General features: G+C 39.3%; 1 protein-coding gene across 1 annotated transcript; it reads right to left on the minus strand.

Annotated features, from left to right (window-relative positions):
- Positions 1-4,111: 4,111 nt before the first annotated feature.
- On the minus strand, positions 4,112-6,680 carry LOC121970635 (L-type lectin-domain containing receptor kinase IX.1-like). Its single transcript, XM_042521461.1, has 2 exons — positions 5,952-6,680; positions 4,112-5,369 (listed from the first exon to the last, which is right to left on the minus strand). The coding sequence occupies exons 1-2, from the start codon at positions 6,360-6,362 to the stop codon at positions 4,224-4,226; spliced, it is 1,557 nt and encodes a 518-aa protein (XP_042377395.1). The 5' UTR covers positions 6,363-6,680; the 3' UTR covers positions 4,112-4,223.
- Between the last annotated feature and the right edge of the window lie 15,413 nt (positions 6,681-22,093).

Genomic DNA, 22,093 nt, shown 5'->3' on the forward strand with positions numbered 1-22,093 from the left:
TTGACTCTGACCCAGTAGGAAAACCAGTAGACCCAAAATATTATAGAAGTGTAATAGGTAGTTTATTGTACCTAACTGCAAGCCGACCTGATATATTGTTTGCTGTAGGTATGTGCGCAAGATACCAATCCTGTGCAAAAGAGTCACACTTAACCTATGTTAAAAGAATACTTAGGTACATTAAAGGTACTCTAAATATAGGACTCTGGTACCCTAGAACTTGCACTCTTGACCTTCATGGCTATTCTGACTCAGATTACGCTGGATGCAAGTTAGATAGAAAAAGCACAAGTGGCAGTTGTCAATTTCTAGGGCAATGCCTTGTAAGTTGGTCAAGTAGAAAGCAACATTGTGTTGCTTTATCTACCACTGAAGCTGAATATATAGCCTTAGGTGAATGCGCATCTCAATTGTTATGGATGATGCATACTCTTAAAGACTATCAGCTAGATTATCATAAAACAAAAAATTCAATTGATAATATAAGCTCAATAAATCTAACAAAAAACTCAATTCATCACTCAAGGACTAAACATATAGAGGTGAAGCATCATTTTGTAAGGGATCATGTAGCTAAGGGTGATATTATACTCAACTATGTTGAGTCAAAATCAAACCTAGCTGACATTTTCACAAAACCCTTACCTGAACTTGAGTTCAGCTCACTTAGACGACAAATAGGTATGTGTTGGGTAGAATAGATACTATAACTTTATATTCTTTATTTTTTTTTTAACTTCTAGGCAAAATTGATTTTCCAAAATCCCCACTTTGCTAGACTTTCAAAAGTTGGATTTAGCCTAGGATTTACCCTTAGAAAACACGTTCCCCCAGGACTCAGCTAGAGCATCTCACAAACACCTAGGTTTACCTTGATTGTGTTTGTAAAACATAGAACGGTGTGAGATGCATAGGGTACAGCCTGGACTCAAGAATGCTTATTTCTGTGCATCAATATGAGTCTGAGCATTAAATACATAATTAACAGTAATCAAATCAAGTCTTCCAGCCTTAGTCAAATCTAACTGGATCAATTGACTTGACTTGACTAACTTGAACACTGTTGCCCTCTAGGCAATCAGCAAGTAGCTAAATGGTTAGACAGTTGGTGGAGGCAATATTAAAAGTTTAAGCATGTTTGTACTTAAGGGCTCTGATACCTGATCAAAACCAAATCTTGACTCATGCTTAGACTTTAGAACACTGAAACCTTACTAAAACTAAATTAAGGTTATCTCTTCTCCTTTGCCTTAAGTATTCCTGAAATTTATCTCAAAAACATTCCTTAAGCAGTTTTATCAAAATTTTCTCCAAACTTAACTTTCAAATATCTTCTTCTTTGAAAATTTTTTTAAACCCTTTTGAAAATTCATTAAGTTGTTAAAGCTTTAAAAATTATTTTTCCTTGCAAATTTATTTGAAAATCTCTGAAGTTGAAACTTGTATTTTGAAAATTTTTCTATGAAAATTTTGGAAACCAATGTTTTTCTATAGACTCCATAGACTCAAAAAGAGCTCATGTTTTTCTATGTCTATTCAAACAAAATAAATTCTAAGGTGTTGTCCTTCACTTTCCTTGCCTAAGTTAAAATTTTTTTAATTGTGTCTTGAAAAATTAAGTTTTTCAAAACTAGCTCATTTTTTATATATGGCAAAGGGGGAGAGTAGAGAAATTCAAAGTAGAGAAACTCAAAAGAAAAAGGAAACCCTGTATTAGGGGGAGCTTCACAAAAAGTTTAAGTGTTAGCTTAAGTTAGGCGTTCATTTGAATTTATATACTTAAGCTTGCTTAATATACTTATTCATTTGTTTTTTTTACTTAACTTTGAATTTGGGTTGCCATAATCAAAAAAGGGGAGATTGTTGGTGCGGGAAGCATCCGACGATCGAACCTAAGTTTTGATAATGGCAGAAGATTCAAAGTTAAGGGTTGTTGTAATCTAACATGGTTGAATGAGTATTTCAGGAAAATCCTAGCTGCGGTTAGGCAAAGGGAAAAACCCTAGGGGGTGGTAACCCTAGGTCATAGGGGGTGGTAACCCTATGCGGAAAGTCTTGGCAGGTCGATGGCTTCAGGCAAAAGTCCTAGGGGGTGGTAACCCTAGGTGGAAAGTCCTGGTGTCGCGAACCAGGTGAAAGTCTGGACTAGCCGGGAAGCGGATGTCCAGCAGAAAGTCCGGAAGCATCGAGTGTTGAGCAAAAGTCCAGTCGATCTGGAGGATCGACTGGCAACAGGTAAATCTCCTGAGTGGAGTAGGTGAGGACGCGTTCCCCATAGAGGGAACAGTAGGCGTCGGGTCGACCTAGGATTTCCGGTTGGAAATCCGAAATCAGACTCGGACAGTCCGAAGACTGTCAATTCTTCTTTACGATGTTTTGTCTTATGCTAACACTGTCTTGCAGGGGATTTTGCTCGGACTAACCTTTGTTTGCAGGTGAGGAACCTGCTGGAAAAAGGCTGTCCAGGCGCCCGGAGGTCCGGGCGCCCGGGACCAAAGTTTATCCCCTGCGCGAAGTTGACACGTGGAGCATCCTGGTTGGTTGGCCACGTCACACTCCAGGCGCCCGGAAGGGATCCAGGCGCCTGGAACCTCATATAAAAGAAGGGTCGAGGTGCAGCACAAATAACAACGACAATCTAAGTAATCTCCCTGCGACAAGCTGCTAACGACTCGATCCAGAAAGTGCTGCAACGACACCCCGACAACCCGGAGCTTCGATTTAGTCTTTTGTTGTCGGTATAATCTGTTTACTGCTTTAAATTGTAGTTAATCTGTAATAGTTTTATCGTGCTTATAGTTGTTGCCCACGGAAAGCGATCAAGGATCGCGGGCCTTCGAGTAGGAGTCGCTTTAAGCTCCGAACGAAGTAAATCTTCCTGTCTCTCTGTGTTTGTTATTTCTTTATTCCGCTGCGCTTTTACTCGTTTGTTTTACGAATCGAAAGAAATAGCCACGAACGCTATTCACCCCCCCTCTAGCGTGGTCTCGATCCAACACCTTTGAAGTCTGATCGGCGTGGGCTAGTCAGATTTATGCTGAGAGCCATGCCCATGAGAAGTGGGGGCTGAACCTTGAAGATCCAACCGACTCTGGGCCGACCAGGTTTATATTGGGAGTCATGTCCATGAGAAGTGGAGAGCTGAGTCTCAGAGATCCTATCGACTCTGGGACTGATTGAGTTTATGCTGGGAACCATGTCCATGAGAAGTGGGGAGCTGAGCTCTGGAGATTCGACCGGCTTTGGGGTTGATTGGGTTTATGCTGGGAGTTATGCCTATGAGAAGTGGAGAACTGAGCTCCGAAGATCTGACTGACCCTGGGACCGATCGAGTTTATACTTTGAGTCATGCTCATGAGAAGTGGGGAGTTGAACCTCGGAGATCTGACCGACTTTGGGGACGATCAGGTTTATGCTAGGAGTTATGCCCATTAGAAGTGGGGGCTGAGCCCTGGAGGTCTAACTTACTTTGGTGCTAATCGGGCTTATGCTGGGAGACATGCCCATGAGAAGTGGGGAGCTGAGCCCCGGAGATTTGACCAGCTCTAGGGTTGATCAAATTTTTGCTAGGAGTCATGGGCAAGTGGAGAGTTGAGCCCCAGAGATCAAACAGCTCTGGGGCTGATCGAGTTTATGCTGGGAGTTATGCCTATGAGAAGTGAGGGACTGAGCCCTAGAGGTTCAACCGGCTCTGGGGTCGATTGAGTTTATGCTAGGACCATGAGGAGGAACTGAGCCCTGATGAATGTCATCCGTTTGGATACGTACACCTTGACTTTCACTGCCACCTTCTCTTAACTTTGATTGTCGTCTCACCTAGACTTTGATTACCACATCATCTTGACTATCAACCCTACATTACATTTGAGACTACTCACAATGCTCTGTATCATCATGTATTAAATAAACTCGTCCCCAGAGCAGGGTTTAGTTGGTTAGTGCGGGGCAGAATTGTTAGCATAGAGCAAGGGTTCGAATCTCGATAAAGCTGAGGAAAAAAAGCCCTCATATCGGCTAACTATAGCTTCTCAATTTACCTCCTCATATATGGTCGTGAGGCCGACCGTGAGGAGCACTGAATGATGAGTACCACTTTTGCTACCATACCATATATTAAATCAGGTCACATAAATTTGATAAACGAAACAAACACACAAGATTCAGTTCAGTATCTCTTGACAAACAATAATAACTACATTCTTCATTAAAATCAAGTTTATCTTTTAGCACGGAGGAAGATTTGGCAGTGCTGCCTGCCCATTGAGCACGTTTATCGCCTGCTTCATTGAGGGTCGCAGATTGAAGTCTGGATGAGCACACCATAATCCTACAACCAACACTCGCTCCATTTGTTCTTCATCAAATTCACCGTTTAGCTTCTCATCGGCTGCTTCAACTACTTTGCCCTTGGCATAAAATTCCCACGCCCGTTCCACTAGTTTGCCCGTGCTCGGTCTTCTCGCACAAGCAATCTCCAGGGCCACGACTCCAAAGCTATAGACATCTGACTCTTTGCTGGCTTTGCCACTGTCAAGATATTCAGGGGCCATGTACCCCAGCGTTCCGGCATTCACCGTGGTCTTCCAGCTGAGGTCGTGGTCGATGAGCCTAGCGAGGCCGAAGTCTCCTAGCTTGGCGTTAAATGCAGAGTCCAACATGATATTGCTCGGCTTGACATCGCGATGCAGCACGCACTGCTCCCATTCGTGCTGGAGATAGAGCATCGCAGAGGCCAAGTCGAGTGCGATCTTGTACCTCTCCGGCCACCTCAAATGATTTTGCGCGGAGTACAGCCACGAGTCGAGGCTACCGTTGGGCAAGAACTCGTAGACGAGGAGGAGTTCTTGTTGTTCTTGACACCAGCCGACCAGCTTAACCAGATTACGATGTCCGAGGCGGCTAATGACGTTGAGTTCAGAGAAGTACTCTTTCTTTCCTTGCTTGGACGACTCCTTGGCGAACCTCTTAATGGCGACGTCAAGGTTGAATCTCTCCAGACGGCCTTTGTAGACCGAGCCGAATCCACCTTCCCCAAGCTTGACGTCCTCAGAGAAGTTCCTCGAGGCAGCGGCTAGCTCTTCGTACGAGAACCCATTTGGCCTTCCTTGTGTCTCCAAGCCATCATCAAGCAGCTGGTGCTGGTCCCTGACAATGTTTGCCCTCTTCTTCCTGCTCCACAAGAACACGAAACCCAACAGCAAGAGGAGGAGGAGGGTCCCTACCCCTGTGACCATGCCAACAATGAGCCCTGTTTTGCTTTTGCGTCGTCGCACGGGAGGATGTTTCACCAGAGTCGAAGATAAATCCCATGATAAAAGTGTGTGTGTCTCATTATTAATTCCCGTCGATGCCGAGAACCCTACCGCAACCTGTCTCGTTGAACAAATGAGATGTAAAAGGTAAACCGTCCTGTATCTATACTTAACATTGTGTTAGTAGTCTTATTTGACACAAGATAGAAAGGTACAATGAATGAAGATCGAGAAGACTTTTTACAGAAAATTAAACTTAAAAGCCCATTGATCGTCTGTAAGAATTTTAAGATAAGTTTAGTGGCAGAATGTTACATCCAAAGTTATTGAATTGACTATACTGAAACTTTGCCTTTTAGTCAAAATCAACATGCTCTAAGTTATAATATTATCCTCAGTTACAAATTTCAATTGACCATTACAATAGTTTGATATGAGGAGCCCATTCCTATACCATTTGTAGGAAGGTTTGAAATTATGTATTGATATATAAACCAATACCACTGGATAGAGGGAGACATTAGAGGATTGTTGAAAGATTGATATGCCCAGTTTACGCAAGACATATATCGAAGTATAATTAGTTAGTCTATTTACAAACTCAGTGAGCAATATATGAATAAAGTGATTTATATGTTGAGATATTTAAAATTAATTATAGGAAAGAAAATTCTATTCACTAAAAAACCCATTACTAACCTCGGATGAGATAAGCACCTCCCGAAGGTCCACGATGTAGCTAAGGCTGTAATTCGTAGTACGGGATACATTTGATCTTAGAGCTAGGACAACACTTAAATTATGAGTGCCTGAATCGTAGCTCACCCATGCATCTCCCTGCCATTTGTCATCACCTCCATCGGCGTCCCATATTTTGTACTCAACTGACCTGGCTGAGCCGACATCGATCCCAACATGAGGAGTCGATGGATCGTCGAGTGCAGGATTTGGGTACGTGTCAAACTCCACTGCCACAATCGGAACCGGCTGTGAGGAGATGCTGTCTGTCGATGACTGACATACCATAGCACTGAACAAGCCGAGGCCGCAGCCACCGGAATTGGGATAGCTACTGGAGTTGGAAGGAAATGGAGAGAGGAAGAAAGCCATGCCATCTCCTGGCTGCCTTTGGCCATTCGGGTTGATTATAAAGGCGAAATGGGTGGAGAAATCGGTCAGGTAATCAGAATTATTCCAGAGCAGAAGAGGGTCCGCGACTCCGCGTAGACGGCTCTTCCCTGGCTAGATTGCATATTGCCATCTCGCTCACTTCTGGTAAGCTGAAAGCAACCGTTATTAGAACTAGACCATGAGGCATGGTCTTGAAGTGTGATTTTGGAAAGACTGCTTTGGTCGAAGGAAGGGAAGTCGAAGGAGAGAGCAGTCGCCAAGGGAACATTAAGAATTCCCAAGAAAAAGAGAGCAAAGTTTGTAGGCATCGGATTGATAGAGTATGGTATGTGTTCAAGAAAGAACCACTGCTAATTTATAGAAAGGTGAATGACAAATTAATGTCCGTAGACAATTAATCTATTCTATTCAAAATGTCTCAAGGAAATATTGAGGTCAAAGTCAATACAGGAGAAAAGTAGATATGTACTTCCAGAGAGTTGAAATTAAATCTCGAAGAAATATATAGTTTGTTATTGACGTGATGGCATGGACAGAGACAATTAATGTTGGAGAAGAAATACATATGAGGAGAAGATTAACATAATTGATGTCGGCATGGCCGCTTGAACGTTATGCATGCTATAGATTGAGTTGGATATTTGAATTAAAACCTAAATGAACACTAAGGGCATGTTTCATGGTCAAAATTGTAAATGAGCTTTCTTTGTGATTCCTAATATGTCAATATTAATATCACATGAAAAATATAAAAATTAGTTACTTTTTCACTATCAATAAAATCTCTATAATATAATTTTTATGGGCATCCTACGTTATCAAATCACACGTTTTATTTCGAATGGTCCTACCTACCTCACTAATCTTGAAAGAAAAAAATAAATTTAAAATTTTACTATTACTCTTAAACTAAAAATATCAAATTTCATGCCCTAATAATTTTTTTATTCAACTTTTTTAATTTAACAAACTTCTTAAAAATCTGACATTGGATATCCTATGAATAAGTTCAGGTTACTTTAATAAGGTGAACAATCAATGAATTAACTTATTTGTTAATTTATTTAATTCTTAATTATATATATATATATGAATTTTATAATTTTAAATTATTTATAATGTATTAAAAATAAGAAATAACATAGTTAAGTTGTAAGAATTAGATCAACATTATTATTTTTAGCTGAAATTATAAAAACATGATATTTTTAGTGGAGGTTTTAATAAAAAATTTAAACAAACTCAATGAAAAAAAAAAAACTTAAAGAGCTGAGCTCAACAGAAATTGCATGGAAAGGCTACAGAGTAAAACTTAGTTGGCATAACTTACCTATCTTAAAACAAGTAAAATAGAAAAATTAGGGTGAATGATTTGACAGAAAATTGCATTATTATGAAATGCTGATGCGATTGAAAAGTAAATATATTTATTATATATATATGTTAATCTGGCAAGGTTTTCAGAGACCTGACGCATTCTCATGTTAATCATCCAACTCAACAATAAAATATATTAGAAGCAATATGATCGATCGACACAATTAACGTACGATCGATTAGGTTTAGTAAACAAATTTTCTTAAGTGACATACGATTGGCTAGAATTGATAAAACAAGAGGTGCTGGTGATGCACTCTAATGTCACTTGACAATAATTTGTAAGAGTAGACATTGACATATTCTTATCTGTGTCAATTTAGAAGGAAAATTTGCAGGCCGGCCATGTCGACCCTAATTGAATATTTAGCTATGAATCAAATATCCAGATGAGAGTCAGCATAGCAGAGATGATGAGAATAGAAACGATAAGAAATAAGAATACTATAGAAAGTAGAGATTGTATCCTATTGAAGAAAAACTTCTAAAGATCCAGTTAACATGATCTAAATACGTAGTTAAATAACAAATATAATTCAATTAGGTGATATATATATATATATATATATATATATATATATATATATATATAACAAAAGAGGAAGAAGACTTAATTAATAATATTTTGATAAAATTCATTTATATATATAAAATAAGATAGAGTCCTAGGATCTATAAAATCAACCCCATTTAATAATTCATCTTGTTTTATAACTTATTGTAATTTTATATTATATTTATGAATATCATAGAATTTCTCTTAGCTTTGGTGCAATCTGTCATGCAATACAATCAAGAAGTTTGTAGTAGGAGGAATCCCTTGTCTTTGTGACATCGAGCGTGATAGTAATTATTTGATGGGTTATTTTGATTTTATTAGTTTGACTATGAACATTGAAAATAATATTTTAAAATCTATTGATTCGAAAGAGTAGGGAATAAGTAAATAAGTAGTACTGTAAATAATATTATTAATCTAATTTTTTTTTTATCTAATATCCACTAACAAGACACTTATATATAGACCGAAAATCTTAAGAGATAAAAGAATTTTATTTTAACAAAATGGAAAAAATCCTAACACACTCAAAATCTTAAAATTTCTAAACTGATTCAAATCCAAAAAATATAAAAAATAAAATTAACTTAAAAAAAAATATTCGCATCCTCTTGCATTAGTGAAATTTTAACAAAAAAAAAAAAAAAATCTTAGGATCTTCCTACATCAATTGTTCTTAGATTGAAAAATCTCATCCTTCTATTGAAAATAGTATCAAATAATAATCAAGAAGATCATCTCACATCAACTCAATAATTATTCATTGACAACGGGGTGCTAGCTCATATTCTAGGAGATATGTGTCCCCTCAGATGGGTCTAGTGACTAGCGCATGAAGTGTTGTCATAATGAGGTCTGAGATTCGAATCTCGATAAAGCTGAGGTAAATACCTCCTTTATGTGCTAGTCACTATTCCAAAGGCTAATACCCGCTCGTGATTTATCTTCTTTGTGCTGACCTTGGAACGGATTGACAGAAGCGCTGGGGCGAACATATTCACCTTTTGTCACAATATTCCAGAAGATATGTTTCATAATGTCTTTTTAATGTATTTCCTGGAGCACCTGTCATTTTATTTGAAATTGTATAGTTTCACATCTCTGAGAGAACCCGTCCTCTCCTATCTATGCCATTCCCAACATAAAAGCCTCCCTTTGAAACTACCTCTTTATACAAGTTGAACCGATCTAGACGTTTTGTGATAAGGATCCATCCCTCGGAGGGTCATTATCACAGTAGAAGTTAAACTCTAGACGGTCAACATCTCTATATCGCTGACCGATCGGATAATCCATTTGTCCGACCGGGGTGAAGGATAACCAAGTCGATGTCAACCCGATGTTACCACAGCTCGGCCCATACCGAGCTTCCGACGCTCAGAAAACTGTGTGTCGGTGAGACATACGCCGAGCGGCCAGTTCGGTCGGACTTACATCGAACCTCGAAATCGGCGAAACGGGATTGCAGCCGAGCAATCACTCAGATATAGCTCGACACAACAACGGAGTTTGGACAGTGGAACGTTGGTCGAGCGGCCACTCCACTCGATCCAAAGGCCAGACCACCCGGACGACTGAGGGCTGGCTGAACGACCATCCCGCTCGGCCCACTAACAGGCAAAAGGAGGATCAACCGATATCCTTATGGGAACTCGTGCCACCGACAAACGACATGGTTGGCGACATGACCAGACAGAGGATCGTACGACGGAAGCTTCCACTGTCATGTCAGAGATATACTCAGGTCATTGAGGTATGATGTCAGAGACGCTTTCTTGACATGTCTTTTCAGGGAAAGTTTTGAGAAGCGTATATGTCTTGAGGAGCGTGCACGTGCGCTCTCGGAGCTCTATATAAATGACCCCAAGTTTCGAGGTATGTGAATCTTTACTGTAGCTACACTGTTATTCTGCTTTTCCGCTTCATTGCTTCCACACTAGTGATTGACTTGAGCGTCGGAGAACCATCGTCGAGGAACCCCTTCCTGGTTCGGCACTGATGCTGCTGTAATTACAGGATCCTCCAGCTCAGAATCCACCAACGATCAACAGGAGCGTCACGTCTCCCAACATCCATTGTCTCGACTTTCGGAAAGGATCATATCATGTCCTTATGGAGTAGAAATTGCATGACATATCTTCAAGGAATTCCTCTTCAGAACAATCTTGAATTGGTGATCTATTACATCCATGTCTCTTCAGTGGTAAAGGATTTAGAGGTATATTTTGTTGCTTACGAAAAGAATTTGATACAGATTTTCTATGCATCAAAGAGTGCGCGCGAATAGTCTTATGCTTCGTGGTAAGTACCTTTAGCAGATTAACTTAATTTTGCATGGCTTCCATCATTCATATCCTTGTCAACTCCTAAAAAAGGCAACATTTGATGTTGGCGCGCGCGAGTGGGGAATGAGCTTCATTGTAGCAATCTTGAATCTTTTATAAGTGATAGGAATCCCTTCCCATGAGCCAACTTTTTTTAAGCATCGCCATCATGTTTCAGAAAGACTGACCCATCGGTTTCTACAATAAGGTTACAGGCATTTGAACCATCCAGTTCAGTTTTTGAAGTTCTGGACCTTTGTTCCCTTGCGGGAGATGAAAGTGCAGGAAGAGGAAGAAAGCATTCAAAGATGTGGCACTCTTTTCTTTGTTGCCGAAAGAAGAGAAGGCGATCAGCATCTTCTTTTTCAAATGATGCAACTGCAACACCTTGTATACTTGCAATGCCAAGAGTTAGCAAGTTATGATGGGATACATCCGAAACCATCTGCTTCAGAACTTGAGCAGCCCATGATGGAATTTTCATCTAAACTTCAAAAACAAAAGCTCGACAAGCAACCAACATAGAAGTCATAGGCTCTGTTGTTAGATATGTTATTTCCTAACCTCATGAATTCTAAAATCATAAGAACTCGCATAAATAGAGATACTGCACCTAAATGCAGTGGAAGAGTCATTGTATCAAAAAGCATCGTATCAGAAATCCTGTGGAAGAAGGAGGAGAGGTCTTCTGAAGGAGCTAGGGTGACAATGTTGAAAAACTCTTGTCAATGGGGAACGAGGAGTTTTGTCTCATACCAAATCCAACGAGGACTAATTCAATATATAAAGGATCTGCATCCGTTATCAGCCCATAAATAATAATGGTGTGAATTACGGATCACTACACATAAACCTATATTTGATAACCCAAACCCAATAAATTGTAGTTAGAAATAATAAGTAGGCCTCCCAAAAGAGATAAAATTCAACAATCTCCCACTTTAACTATATGTGATTTGTATATGATACACAAGTATAACTTTAGTTAATATCAAATTGTATGGGTATAGAATACTTCTACAAATAATCTGGTTCATTAACTTCATTGGTAGAGGATTAAAAAAGTCATAGTTTCTATATATGACTATAACAACTTCTAATAGTAATCACAATATCAATGTCATTAATGACATAGATCAAGACGTGGATGTATAACATGAAAATTATATGAAATGTTATCAATACATATCAATTTATGACTGATAAGAGTTGCTAATAGTTTATGCTAAATCGCAATAGCCAATCATGAGCTAAACTTTATGATTCTAAAAGGAATCTATATCATATTTACAAACACTAAATGTTAAACAGTAGAAGTAAATTATGATACTTTATTTCAAAGTGTCCAACAAAAAAATCATTCACAAATGTTTTGAACTTTAACTAAGTATAATAATTAAAATAAAATATTTATCTTTATTAACAAATATAGAGCAATAAAATAAATGCAGACTCCCATTAGATGAGTACTTATGGGTCCTTTATTGCTGATGCAAATTGAGTGCAGGTAGAATGATGGTATACCACCGTTTTTGGCTAAGTCGAGGCTAGAGTTAGACTCTATCTCTTTAAGATGAATTTACCCCGCACACGGTTCTCACGGAATATGACAATCGTCTCCCAAAATACAACGACTTTATCTTGCAATAGCAGCACTGCAAATCGCAAGACCTCCGAACCGAGGAAACTTCTTGAACTCTCCAATGCAAGAATGCAATGCTTGCTTTTCTTGGAAGGAAGTGAGTGAATGAATGAATGAGTATGTGAGGGACATTATTTATACATATGAAAGGGTATAAGAACCTCTTGGTTTAATTAGATCTCATCCATTCATTTCAAAATGGGCGATGTAGATCGAAACCTTTCCTAAAGGTATATTACCTCTTCATTAGATGCACCCTTTAATCATCAAAAAGGCATTTAAACATTTTTTATTATTTTTCCATTTATAATTTCTAACAATCTCCCACATAAATGAAAAATAATGCATGTATGTTATCACCTAAGGAGAGTTCAATCGATAAGTCAATGCATCGGGAAAGGTAGCTTGTGGCTTTGAACCTTCCGTAGTGGAATGCTATCGAGCATACTAAGATGCGCAGTGAACGTGATGTCTTGAACTGCTCAGCTGTTTGTGTATACTAAGACAATAACACCCACACAAAGATTTATCTCACTTGCTTTGGGTTCTCATGGTTGGTTCTATTTTGGCTATGGATACCATCTTGGATTCATGAGTGTTTCATTGAAACGACCAGTTTTCACACTCACATAGGTGACACTTCTATCAAGAGTATCATACCATACTCCACCTTATAAAGGTATAGAAGTCATTAAAAGTATAAGCTTAACCTCACTACATGTGGTAGGATAACACAAGTTCATTCTAGGATTGAGATAGAGATAATGATAATATATCTCATGTGTTGTAACACAACTTCTGTAACTTTGTTGTCCCATTGAACCAAGATCTTGGGATCTCCAGTCAACAAGGTTGGTTACCGCTACAGTCATTTTTAGTTGTAAATTTTTAATCTCATTCCTCTCGATGAACAATATACTTGATCTCGACTTAGCCCCTTCGTAAGAGGATCTGTCAAATTATCTTTGAACTTGACATAGTTGATTGCAACCACTCCGTTCGAGATCAACTGCCTAATGATATTGTGTCTACGACGTACATGCCGAGACTTACCATTATACATACTACTCTGTGCCCTTCCAATCGCCGATTAACTATCACAGTGTATAAGTACGGCGGGCACAGGTTTCGTCCAGCTCGGAATATCTTCCAAGAAATTTTGCAGCCATTCAACTTCTTCAGCTATTTTGTCTAATGCTATAAACTCGAATTCCATAGTTGACCGAGCTATGCATGTATGCTTTGTGTATTTCCAAGATACCGCTCCTCCACCGATTGTGAATACATACCCACTAGTGGATTTGGAATTTTTTGTATCTGATATCCAATTAGCATCACAATATCCCTCTAAGACAGTGAGATACTTTCCGTAATGTAATCCATAGTTCATAGTATATTTCAAATATCTAAGAACTCACATCAATGTTTTCCAATGGGTGTCGTTTGGATTACTCGTAAAACGACTCAGCTTGTTGACCGTACAAACAATATTCGGACGTGTGCAGTTTGTGAGATACATCAAGCTACCTATTATCTGAGAATATTCTAATTGCGATATGGGCTCACCATGGTTTTTCTTTAAGTGTTGACTTAGATCCATAGTTGTTTTCATTGTGGAGAGATTGTTCGCATTGTACCTTTTCAATACTGACTCTACATAATGGGGTTGTGTCAAAACTATTTCATCGGATGTCCTGAGAATTTTAATTCCCAATATAACATCTGCTAGACCCATGTCTTTTATATCGAAATTCTTGGTCAACATTTTCTTTGTACTCATGATACCTCATGATTACTGCCCATTATAAGCATGTCATCTATGTATAGACAAATCATTACATGACCTTCAGGTGTGTTTCTGACGTAAATGCATTTGTCACATTCATTTATTTTGAATTCGTTTGACGACATTATTTTGTCAAATTTTTTGTGCCATTGTTTAGGCGTCTGTTTAAGTCCGTACAACGACTTAACAAGTCGACACACCTTTTCCTCTTTTCTTAGAGCTACGAACCCCTCGGGTTGCTCCATATAGATTTCTTCTTCTAACTCACCATTTAAAACGCAGTCTTAACATCCATTTGGTGTATTTCAAGGTCATATAGTGCTGCGATAGCTATCAACACTCGTATGGATGTAATCCTTGTCACCGGTGAGTAGGTATCAAAGTACTCAAGGCTTTCCTTTTGCTTGTACCCTTTGGCTGCAAGTCTGGCTTTATACTTGTCAATTGATCCATCAGCTTTATATTTACGTTTTAGTATCCACTTACAACCTAATAGTTTGGTACCAGAAAGAAGGTCTACTAGTTCCCAAGTATGGTTATTCATGATGGACTCGATTTCATTATTGACGGCTTCTTCCACATTGGGGCGTCGAGACTAGAGAGAACTTCGCTTAATGTTCTTGGGTCCATTTTTGACATAAAAGTCATGAAGTCTAGCCCGAACGATTTCTCAACTCTAGCTCGTTCCTCCGACGTGGCTCTTCATTTTGATTGTCAATAGTCCTTTTACGACAACTAAATTAACTTCTGTTGTTATCATTTTGAACGTTTCCCTTCTTATTTGGGAATATGTTTTCAAAGAATATCGCATTTCGAGATTCTATGGTTGTTCCCACATGAATATCAGGAATGTCTGACTTGTGATCTATGAATCGATATGCACTATTCTTATGGGTATATCCGACAAATATCACATCGAACGTTTTAGGTTCGATCTTTACTTGCTTTGGCTTAGGTACTTCGACCTTTGCTAAGCACCCCCATACCTTTAGGTATTTATATGATGGCTCGCGGCCTTTCCATAGTTCATATGGTGTTTGATCATTTTTCTTGTGAGGGATTTTGTTGAGAATGTGGTTTGCTGATAGTATAGTTTCCCCCCACAAGTTCTGGGGTAAGCCTGAATTTATCAACAAGGCATTCATCCTTTCTTTTAGTGTCCAATTTTTATGTTCGGCAACACCATTTGATTGAGGCGAGTAAGGCACCATTGTTTGATGGATAATGCCAAATTCTGAACAAAACTTATCAAACGGTGCACCATATTCTCCTCCTCTATCGCAACGAATTATTTTAATTCGTTTATCAAGTTGATTTCCAACTTCTGTTTTATAGGTTCTGAAAGCTTCTAAGGCTTCATCTTTACTTCTTAAAAGAAAGACATAATAGAACCTCGTGCAGTCATCGATAAAAGTAATAAAATACTTTTTACCTCCTCTAGTATGCACAAATTTTAAGTCATATAGATCACTATGTATTAACTCTAGAGGAGTCGTTGACCTTTCCACCAAATGAAAAGGTAGTCTCGTCATTTTTACTTCAACGCACACTTCACATTTGTGTGTTTCATCAACATTGATGTTTGGTAATAAATTTAACTTAACGAGACGTTTCAGAGTATTATTATTGACATGCCCAAGTCGATCATGCCACAAATTAAAACACTCAACAACAAAGCTGGAAGCTTTTATTTTATTACTATCAAATTCACGGTATACAGTTATTACAACCATTTTGAACAGACTCTGTTCTAAGTTCCCTTTACCTACGAATACACTATTTTTCGTAAGTACAAAGTTGTTTGATTGGAACACTAGTATGAAACCAACCTTAACAAGTGCTGATCCAGAAACTAGATTTTTCCTGATGTCGGGAACATGGAGCACATCAATGAGTGTTAGCTCTTTCCTGGACATCATTTTTGAACAACTTTCTCGAGTCCAACAATCAGGGATGTCATGGAATTGTCTATATAGAGCTTTCTTCCACTTATCGGAGTATACTTGGAGAACATCGCCTTATCAGAATAGATATGACGGGTTGCTCCAGTATCGATCCACCACTGCTTCGGGTTATCCACCACCGTGTTGGCTTCAAATACGACCACAGTGAGATCCAATTCCATGTCGTCAGAAGTTACGACTTGGTTCTCGCAGCACCCTTCTGACTCTTGGTTGGTTTCTTCGGGCGTCTGCAATCCTTGGACATGTGTCCTGGCTTTCCGCAGTTGTAGCATGTGCCCTTGAATTTCTTGCCTTGAGCATTCTTTTTGGATTACTTCGGCTTTTTAGCTTTTGGCTCAGCCAGGTTGGACATCTCGTCGAGTGCTCACTTCGTTCCTCTGGAGTCAAACATCTTTCGATTATCTTCCTCTATTCGTAGCATCAGGATTAGGTCTTCAAGTCCCATCTCCTTTGCTTGTGCTTTAGGTAATTTTTGAAATCCTTCCACGATGGATGGAGTTTCTCGATTACCGCAGCTACTTTGAACGACTCATTCAGCTTCATGCTGTCGACATCCAGATCATGCATTATTAGTTGCATGTCTTGGACTTGAGATGTTACACTCTTGGAATCTAGCATTTTGAAATCCAAAAACCGACAGACGATGAATTTCTTTAATCCAGAGCTTTCAGTTTTGTATTTCTTTTCAAGTGACTCCCATAGATATTTTGCCATCTCTATTAAACAATACACGTTATACAATGCGTTGTCTAATGCATTAAGAACGTAGTTACGGCACAAGAAATCTCCGTGCGACCACGCATCGCATGCAGCCTTACTATTAGAATTACCTTCCATAGCGGCTGGCGGGTCTTCATGCAAAAATCATACGAGGTGTAATGTTGTCAGGTAGAACAACATCTTTTGTTGCCATCTTTTGATGTCGACTCCGTTGAACTTTTCCGGCTTCTCTCCGGTTGGAACGGCGGTTGGAACATCGTTGATTCAAGCCATCAGTTTGCACGAAGAAAGATTCCTCTTAAAAATGTTGGGTCCTTTATTGCTGATGCAAACTGAGTGCAGGTAGAATGATGGTATACCACCGTTTTTGGTTAAGTCGAGGCTAGAGTTAGACTCTATCTCTTTAAGATGTTTGGTTAAGTCGAGGCTAGAGTTAGACTCTATCTCTTTAAGATGAATTTGCCCCGCACACGGTGCTCACGGAATACGACAATTGTCTCCCAAGATACAATGACTTTATCTTGCGATAGCAGCACTGCAAATCGCAAGACCTCCGAATCGAGGAAGTTTCTTGAACTCTCCAATGCAAGAATGCAATGCTTGCTTTGCTTGGAAGGAAGTGAGTGAATGAATGAATGAGTATGTGAGGGACTTTATTTATACATATGAAAGGGTATAAGAACCTCTTGGTTCAATTAGATCTCATCCATCCATTTCAAAATGGGTGATGTAGATCGCATCTTTTCCTAAGTGGCAAACTACCTCTTCATTAGATGCACCCTTTAATCATCCAAAAGGCATTTAAACTTTTTTGATTATTTTTTCATTTATAATTTCTAACACTTATTCCATAAGAAGGACTCTCATATCCATAATATGCGCATGAAACACCTTATGCACTAAGCTCTTGGTGAGTGAATTTACAAACATAGAATTTGTATTGACGTGCTCTATCATCACCTGATGACTTTGAATTCTTTCTTTAACCGCTAGAAACTTAATGTTAATGTGATTGGACTTCGATGAACTGTGGTTGTTCTTGGCATAAAATTCTACGGCTTTATTATCACAATTAACTCTCAATGGTTTGTCAATGCTATCAACAATCTGCAATGCTGTGATGAAGATCTGTAGTCAAATCCCATGATTGAATATTTCATAGCATGCTATCAACTCTGCCTCTATAGTAGAAGTGACTGCTAATGTCTGTTTGATGCTCTTCTAAGATATAGCTCCTCCAGCAAGCATAAAAATATAGCTTAAAGTGCACCTCCTGCTATCCAAGCATCTAGTAAAATCAGAGTCTGAATATCCAATCACTGCTAGGTTATCTGACCTCCAATACGTGAGCATGTGTTCTTTAGTCTTTTATAAATTCTGCATCACTCTTAGTACAATGGTCTTGGGTTACTTACATATCTGCCTAACATCCCCACTATGAACGCTATATCTAGACGCATACAAACTTATGCATACATGATATTTCCTACAACTAGTATATAAGAGAATTGTTCCATCTCCTTTATTTCAAGTTTAAGCCATGAACACTGTTGTAAACTGAATCTGTCATCTTTAGACATAGGTGTGTTAATAGGTGTATGATTTTTCATGTCATACCTTACAAGCACATTTTCAATATAGACCTTTTGTGAAAATCCAAGAATGTCTCTTGAATGATCATGATAGATTTGTATGCCTAAAAAAATGATTCTTCACTAAGATCTTTCATTTCAAAATTACTAGATAGAAATGACTTGATTTCAAAATTACTAGATATAAAAAATTTACACCCACTAAACTTAACATATATGCACTGATCAATAGAGTTATTCTTAAATCCAAATGAGATAATGACTTGATCAAATTTTTGATACCATTAATGGGACACATGTTTCAAACTATAAATGAATTTCTTTAATTTACATACTAGGTGTTTTGAGTCCTTAAACTCAAAGCTCTCCGGTTGTACCATATATATATATATAAATATATATATATATATATATATATATATATATATATATATATATATATATATATATATATATATATCTCAATGTCACCATTGAGAAATGCAGTCATTACGTTTGATGTGAGGGAATGATGGAGCCTCGACGTGTTCTCCACTAGGGTCAAGATATCTGCTTACATGGAAGATAAAAGTCAAGTCAAGGATAGCTCAGTTGGTGAAATCAGCTCAAACCACGCCGACCAGGGCGGGGTTCGTGAGGCTACTCTAGCTAAACACTCCTGACCATCCGTGCCCTCCTGGGTATCACTTGAGCAAGATGCCAAGTGCAATGCCACTCCTGACCACTCCTGACTAGCCATGCCCACTTGGCATCACTTGAGTTAGATTAGCCAAACGAGACCTCATTTGAAAGATCCAGCAGGGAAAGGGTGCAGTCCTTGGGCCACTAGAGTGGCAAATACCAAAGCCATACCTGGTTTCCCGGTTGGTTATATAATGCTTATGAGGTCCTTTTTTCTTGATCTCATATCAAAATAGCCAAAATACATAATTAATATATATTGAAACGTATACTATCGATACATTAAAGAAAGCAAAATGTTACCATTGTAAAAGAGAAGGTCAAAAGCCATCAGATGATCATTATTGATCATTAATATAGAAGAAGATCAAAATACATCAGATGATCATCATTGATCATTAATATAGGAGAAGGTCAAAAGCCATCAAAATCATAAAAATTATGCATTAATACATAGAAGGCAAAAGACCATCAATGAAGAATATAAAAAGGGATCAGTGGAGAGGTAAAGGATATGATTATCTCAAGAACTCTACTACTTGTTGCCTACATTCTTCTTTTACCTCCCTGTTGATTCTAACTTGGGCATCATAGTGGAAACGCTAGGGTATCCCAGCGACATTCTAACTCTTTTTAAGTTTCTGTGATTCTCCAAGCGCTCAAGAAGATGGTGGTCCCTCCCTTCGACCTCCTCACTTTTGTGGACTTCAGTGGTAGCAGTCAACACCCTCGCCTTATCATCAGTGGTTCTCCTTTCAACCATCTTAGTACAGGATCAAATTGACACCGTTTGTGGAAAATCTTATATACCTGAACTAAGACGCTCAGATGGATAACACCGGAAGGACCGCCACCCTCACTATGATGCAAGAAGAATTGTATCAGATCGAGGCTGCTATGGTGAGAGGTGTGCTGGAACAATAGCAAGTGCATCAGCTAACTTCTCAGGGACCTTCCGCTTCAATGGGAATACCTCCGATCTCTCAACTAACATTGGTGCAACCAACCGACCAAGCATAAGTTTCGGTCAGGAATCCTACTAGAGCCCATACTCGAGATGCTCATTCCGAGTCTTTTGTTGGAAATATGCCACTCCGCACCATCACACGAGGTGCAACGCTGTCTGCAATCTACTAGAGAGTCAGAATAACTCTCCGTTCTACACCAACATTTTGGAAGATCCGCTGTAAAATATCGAAAAAGGGTGAATAATGATAAGGGAATTTTTTGAAATTTTTGAAATTTTCTGAGAATTTTTCGGAGACCGTATGACTTCGATTACGGGGATAAAAACTGAGTCCTGGGAAAACCTATTTAAGGTATCCAATTTAGGCGAGGAAAAGTTTAATTAATTTATTTTTTTTTTCTTTTTTTTTTCTCTTTGTTGTCGCCGAACTCTTCCCTTTCCCCACGCGCCCGACACTGCCGAACCAGTGCCCTAACCGACGCCGCTCGACGGTTTCTTCCCCCACCAGCGTACAAAAACTCGAGCCCAACACTTCTTCTCCATTCCTCTTCTTCTTCCCTATCGAGCCACTCCTCACTGTGCCCTAATTCCCGATCGTACTATCTCGGTCGCGCCTTCTCTACCCGACGATGGCGGCCATCTCTCCTCTTTTTCTTTACCGTTCCCATGCCCTAGGTCCCCGACAGCCACTTCTCCTCGACGCATCCCCTCTCTTCTTCTTCGTCGGCGCTTGAGCAAGAGCCGACCGACTCCCTCTCCTCCCTTTCGTAACCGGCGCAGCATTTCCTCTCTTGTGCCCTAGCACCGTCGTCGCAAGGGCAGCGCTGCACAGTGCCCTAGTTTCCACTGCCACAGCAAAGTCGTCGTCTGGTTTACCGCCGCTGTTGGTCAGTGCTGTCGTCGTCGGGAGAAGGAGCATTGCTTAAGGGATTAGGCCAACCTTTTCCCTTTGCCGTGGAGTCGGGAAGAATTGCAGATCTCACATCAGAGGGATCCATGATCTCTTCCTCTTCACTGATCTGAATCAGGGTAAAGCTTGGATTCAATCTCTTGTTGTCTGATCATTGTAGCTCCGACTAGAATCCTTGTGATGGCTGGAATACTTGCAGGTGTTGGCGATACGGATAGAACCTAGAGATCAGTGAAAGGTAAGGTTCTTGTTTAACGTTTGTGGATTTAGGCCTTGATGTGGATAAGTTAATCGATGATCAGTTAAGGTTGATCAATAATTAGGGTTTTCCTAATTGAATTAGGAGCTTGATTTAGTTATTTGATACATGTTGAGTAACTAAATTATATGTGTTGAATTAGGTAGGTTGAGGTTTAGGGTTTAGGGTTTTGCCCTAAATGGCTCTTAAGGATTTTTATTTAGCGTTTCATTTGAATTGTAGCTAAATAAAAATGTATATATATTGGTGGCATAGGACTTTGACGCGAGACAAGTATCTCGATGTCGGATTTGGACCAGATTTGATCTATATTGGAGGCGGGTACTTTGACTTTATGCCATTTGATATGCATAGTAGTATTTTTAACAAATAACAATGATTATGTTTCTTATCTGCTTCGGTTGGTCACTACCTGATCTGTTACATGCTTGTTTTGTTTATTTGTTATGCACTTCATGTTAGTACCTATCTGATTATACATGCTTATAGGGGTAGTGACACAACCATGTTTTTATTATGTTCAGGACCTAGGGTTTGATACCTTATCTGGCCTGTGTACCTAGACCATTGATTAGGTCAATTTGTTAGGTTCAGGATATTTTCTATGCTTAGTGTCATGCATCATCTCGCATGATTGCATGTTGTGCGATAGTCGACTCCATTATTGTTGAGCACATCACCAGTTACATGGATCTACACATACAACCACTCATGGGTTAGTGGTTTTTATTCAGGCAAGGTGTGTTGCAGCAGGTGCTCTGTCAGTGCTTTGCTAGTCCACTCATGGATAGCGTGACGCAGCGTGGTAGCACGTCAGGGATCCCTCCTCTGGACTGGCTCAGGGAGATGAGAGCATTGAGCTCCCCCACTTATGATCTGGGGTAGGAGGATAGGTGTACTCCGACAGCATCCCGTCCACTCGGTCACTC

This window comes from Zingiber officinale, chromosome 4A, assembly GCF_018446385.1.
Source record: "Zingiber officinale cultivar Zhangliang chromosome 4A, Zo_v1.1, whole genome shotgun sequence".
In the NCBI taxonomy this organism is placed as follows: Eukaryota; Viridiplantae; Streptophyta; class Magnoliopsida; order Zingiberales; family Zingiberaceae; genus Zingiber; species Zingiber officinale.

What these genes read in the sequence shown, in the direction of transcription:
- LOC121970635 (XM_042521461.1), bottom strand. Translation starts at nt 6,362, where the DNA reads ATGGCTTTCTTCCTCTCTCCATTTCCTTCCAACTCCAGTAGCTATCCC. An exon ending in AGGTGCTTATCTCATCCGAG is followed by an intron (nt 5,370 to 5,951) that starts GTTAGTAATGGG and finishes TCAACGAGACAG; the next exon opens with GTTGCGGTAGGGTTCTCGGC.